We start from the raw sequence: 5,068 nt of genomic DNA, 5'->3' as shown, positions 1-5,068 counted from the left end.
TTTATAAGGGTCTGGGGGGGGTCAGTGCCTGGAGTTGCGCTGTGGGAGCCGTAGGTGGCTGAGCTCGCCAGGAAGTCTTGGTCTCTGTCTACGAACAGCCCGTGGGGCAGCCTCGAGGGCTGCAACCATGAACGGCACAGAGGGCCCCAATTTTTATGTGCCCTTCTCCAACATCACAGGCGTGGTGCGCAGCCCCTTTGAGCAGCCGCAGTACTACCTGGCCGAGCCATGGCAGTTCTCCATGCTGGCTGCTTACATGTTCATGCTCATCGTCCTGGGCTTCCCCATCAACTTCCTCACGCTCTATGTCACCGTGCAGCACAAGAAGCTACGCACACCACTCAACTACATCCTGCTCAACCTGGCTGTAGCTGACCTCTTCATGGTCTTCGGAGGATTCACCACCACCCTCTACACTTCACTGCATGGCTACTTCGTATTTGGGCCCACAGGCTGCAACATTGAGGGCTTCTTTGCCACACTTGGAGGTATGCGACTGGGGTATAGTATGAGAGCCGGGGGGGCATGAAAGGGCCTGGGAAGGGTCTGCAGCTTGGGAGCAGCAGCTTAATGGGTCTCTTTAATCGGTATCATCTGAAGGCCTAGCTTACTCATTGACAAACACTAACCCAGAGCTAGGCTGTGTTGAAAGCAGGCACTGAACATTCATCTGTCTCTTTTTGAGTAATGCAAGAAACAGGGGTTCCAAGAGTCCAAAGACTCACTGGGAAGTCACAGTGTGTGGGGGTGTCCTTTGAGGCAGCTGAGCTGGAGCAGACACAGACTGAGCACCAGGTGTGAGCTAGAAAAGACACACAGGTCTAGGTCCTTCAGGACTGTCCCTGGTCCAGGTAAGAACTGGCTCAGTGTACTGCATATCTAAATGTCTGGCTAGCCCTGTCAGCTTCCACCAGAATGCATGCTCCTGGACTCTCAAAAGGATTCATTTGTTTCTTTTCTTTTTCTATCTTTGGAGTGGGGCACAGTCTCGCATAGTCCAGTCCAGCCTGGCCTTAAATTATGTAGCTGAGGATGGACTTGAACTCGTGATCCACCTGCCTCAGCCTCTCAAATGCTGTGATCACAGCCATGGATCATTGTGCTACACCAGATGTTTTCAAACATTTTCTCTCCCTGGACTGGGGAGTTAGTGAGGCTCTCTCGAGGAACTCTGGAGCCTGTTTAGCTGAGAAAACAGAAGCACGGAGCAGGCAAAAGTCACGTTTAGAGATATGGGAGGGCCAGGACCAGAGCCAGGGTCTCCTGGCTAGGAACTCGAGATGTTTCTAGGATGTAGGAGGAAACAGGAGAAGTGGGCGTAACAAAGCCCAAAGCCAGGGTGACAGGAGGGTCTAGCCTGCATGAGTCCCTGGGGTACTGCTCCCTGTGTCCAGGGTACTGCTTTGGTAGCACTGTTGGGCATCTCTGTGCCTTCTGTGATCACAGAAGCTGGGGTCCCATGCTGGTGAGCCTGTCTCTGTGGGGTCAGGCCCAGCTACACCTGCCATCCAGGCTTCTTGTTGGTAGCATCCCTGTTATTCAGAAGTTTGTTATGTGGTCCTTCCCCACACTGGGCTTCTGAGGGTGAACTAGTGTCTGGAGCCCCCTCTTTATCCCTCTTCTTCTCCTGCCCAAACACTAGCCAGGGTGTGGCCTGAGCTATAGCTCCAGTCGCTCCAAGGCAGTGTCTCTCATGAACCTAAAGCTCTAACCAAACAGAAGGGCTTCGGTTCCGTTCCTTTGCTCACTTCTGGCACATGGGTCCTTCACCCGATCCCTTCCTCCTGGCCAGCCCAAACTCACTGCAATCTCTAAGACCTGGTCCAAGCCTCAAACTGGAAGTTCCCATGTTAACCTGCACTCTCTGTGAGTATTTGTTCTCTCTGGCATGAGCTCAGACCTTGAGGACTGATGGCTACTAACTGCCTTGCAGGTGAAATTGGCCTGTGGTCCCTGGTGGTCCTGGCCATTGAGCGCTACGTGGTGGTCTGCAAGCCCATGAGCAACTTCCGCTTCGGGGAGAATCATGCCATTATGGGTGTGGCCTTCACCTGGGTCATGGCATTGGCCTGTGCTGCTCCTCCACTCGTTGGCTGGTCCAGGTAATAGCATTGAGTCTTGGGTCAGGCAAGGTCTTCATGGGATTCCCATTCAGAACACAGAGCCCATCGGATTAGTTCTAGGCATAATGTAACATGGTCTTGCCCCCTAAGACCATCCTGATGACTTTCCCAGGCTAGGTCTAAGGCAAGGAAGAAGAGAGGTACTATAATGGTGCAATGAGTCTGATTTCATCTCTGAGCCCCATAGTAAGGAGAGCCCTGGACATCCCAATCCTTCACCTTGGCCAAGTCCCTAATCCTCAGCTAAGCCAAGGCCAAATCACAATCCTCTTTGGTTGAGTTCTGGGTATGGGCATCTCTTCCTCTCTTTCTCTCTCTCTCTGACCTTGGACCTTACTTAGCCCCTGGAGAAGCTGAATCTTTCCAACATGCATGGTGACACTGTAGCCCCAGGAACTGGGTCTCGTCTAGCCTCCAGGCCACCATGGGACAAGAGAGGGCAGGGACAGTGGTTTGGACACTTGGACAGGTTATGAGGTACACAGAGCCTCAGAGAATCTCCATTCTCTGCCTACATCCTACATCTCCTCCCCATCCCAGGAGTCAACCCAATGGCTTGAAATGAGTCAGAGCCCCTCAACCCCACTGTCTCTTCCCTCACCTTCACCCACCTGGCTTGGCAGGCCTCTACAGACACACTCAGTGGACACTCTGGTCCCTGAGTGCAGCCCAATGTCATGTCCTCAGATACAGACACACTCAGTGGACACTCAGGTCCCTGAGTGCAGCCCAATGTCACATCCTCAGATACAGACATACTTAGTGGACACTCGGGTCCCTGAGTGCAGCCCAATGTCACGTCCTCAGATACAGACACACTCAGTGGACACTCGGGTTCCTGAGTGCAGCCCAATGTCACCATCCTCAGATACAGACACACTCAGTGGACACTCTGGTCCCTGAGTGCAGCCCAATGTCACATCCTCAGATACAGACATACTCAGTGGACACTCGAGTTCCTGAGTGCAGCCCAATGTCACCATCCTCAGATACAGACACACTCAGTGGACACTCAGGTCCCTGAGTGCAGCCCAATGTTACGTCCTCCAATGTCATCACAACATCCTCATTTCTAGAAGCTACACAAGGTCCTGACTAGGGCAGCAGGCCCACCCTTGTTGCAAAAAGCATGGCTGTTCCTAGGAGACCCATGTGCACAAACTGCAGCAATCACAGGGAAGGCCTCAGCTCTCCTCCCCAGCATCTTCTGCCTATTCACCTAACCACCAAAGGGCAGCAGGCTGGTGGAGAGGTATGTGGTCAAGTGGCAGGGAGCTTGAGAATTGTCCAAAGGCGGAGATGGATAAGTCTCACCTGGTGATGAGGTCAGCAGGGAATAACCATGCTTCCCGAACCCCACACTTACTCCGGCTGGGCATGTTTTTTCTTCCTGCTTTATCATCTCTTGCATTGACCCTCAGGTACATCCCTGAGGGCATGCAGTGTTCATGCGGGATTGACTACTATACACTCAAGCCGGAGGTCAACAATGAGTCCTTCGTCATCTACATGTTCGTGGTCCACTTCACCATCCCTATGATCATCATCTTTTTCTGCTACGGGCAGCTGGTCTTCACAGTCAAGGAGGTATGAGGGGGCCGCCCCAGCCCCAGGCTGGGTGGCCAGAGCCGGGTGCCAGGGTTTGTATGGAAACCATGGACTAGACACAGGTCTGTACCCCTACAGGCTGCTGCCCAGCAGCAGGAGTCGGCCACCACTCAGAAGGCAGAAAAAGAAGTCACCCGCATGGTTATCATCATGGTCATCTTCTTCCTGATCTGCTGGCTTCCCTACGCTAGTGTGGCCATGTACATCTTTACCCACCAGGGCTCCAATTTCGGCCCCATCTTCATGACCCTGCCAGCTTTCTTTGCTAAGAGCGCCTCCATCTACAACCCAATCATCTACATCATGATGAACAAACAGGTTCGTGGGCTGAGGCAGGGTGTGTGGAGAGTCAGGGAGAGAAGGGGAGGGAAGATGGGGGCAGGGAAGGCATTCCACTCTGACTGCTGACAGGCCATGATCTCTTGGAGTAAGTCCTCCAGGGTGACCTGTCATCTACTGTGAGATACAGCTGACCAAATGGTTCTGGAAGTCTGTTTTAGAAGTCAGCTAGAAGCCAGGTGCAATAGCACATTTGTAAAAATACTGAGGCAGGAGGATCTTGAGCCCCAGGTCAGCCTGGACTATGTAGTAAACATGTGCCCAAAGCTGTGGTAGTATGTTGTTTTATCTCAGCATTCAGAATGCTGAAGTAGGTAGATCAGAAATTCAAAGCTCTCTTTGGAGGTGAGCCTGGGCTAAATGAGTCAGTCTCAAGAAGTAGCCAGAAAATGTCAAGTAGTTCCAAGGCTGGGAATAGAATAAATAGTCTTACTGTAAAACTCAAGAACTTGCTAAACATGCTAGTTCTGAGACGACAGGGACCAAGCTGCTGTAAAGAGCCACAGTTTCCCTGCAGAAAAGGATGTGGTCTCTGGACCTAGGCTCTGGGTTCCAGTTCTAGATCTGCCACATCAGGCCGTGTGACCTTGGGTGAGTCAGGTATCTCCCCATTTGGGCTTTGGTTTTCCTATTTATAGGAAGGGCCAAATCACAAATTCTCAAATTAGATAAGATCATTCTCAGAAGGTCCTACTCCTCTACAGGACACATGGAATGTCAGTTGACAAAACCCCTTGTGCTGTATTCCTGGCATCTCTGGTTGAAGGGCAACATACATTTAGCAATCTCCCCCAGGGAAGCAGACTAGTGAGGGGACATGCTGGAGGTGGGGTTGAGGCTAGGCAAGTGGCAGGGCCCTGTCCTGACTGGTGCCTCTTGTCTTCCAGTTCCGGAACTGCATGCTCACCACCCTCTGCTGTGGCAAGAATCCACTGGGAGATGATGAAGCCTCTGCCACTGTCTCCAAGACAGAGACCAGCCAGGTGGCTCCAGCCTAA

At 52.3% G+C, this 5,068-nt stretch overlaps 1 protein-coding gene across 1 annotated transcript; it reads left to right on the top strand.

Moving 5' to 3' along the window:
- RHO (rhodopsin) lies at positions 1-5,068 on the top strand (the record flags this gene model as incomplete). The annotated part of the gene is made up of 5 exons (XM_080915092.1): positions 1-488; positions 1,934-2,102; positions 3,545-3,710; positions 3,810-4,049; positions 4,958-5,068. The coding sequence occupies exons 1-5, from the start codon at positions 128-130 to the stop codon at positions 5,066-5,068; spliced, it is 1,047 nt and encodes a 348-aa protein (XP_080771218.1). The 5' UTR covers positions 1-127.

Source organism: Micromys minutus, assembly GCF_963924665.1.
Source record: "Micromys minutus genome assembly, chromosome: 3".
Classification (NCBI taxonomy): Eukaryota; Metazoa; Chordata; class Mammalia; order Rodentia; family Muridae; genus Micromys; species Micromys minutus.
Note: the sequence above shows the minus strand (reverse complement) of the source record. Positions and strands in the feature narration are given on the sequence as shown.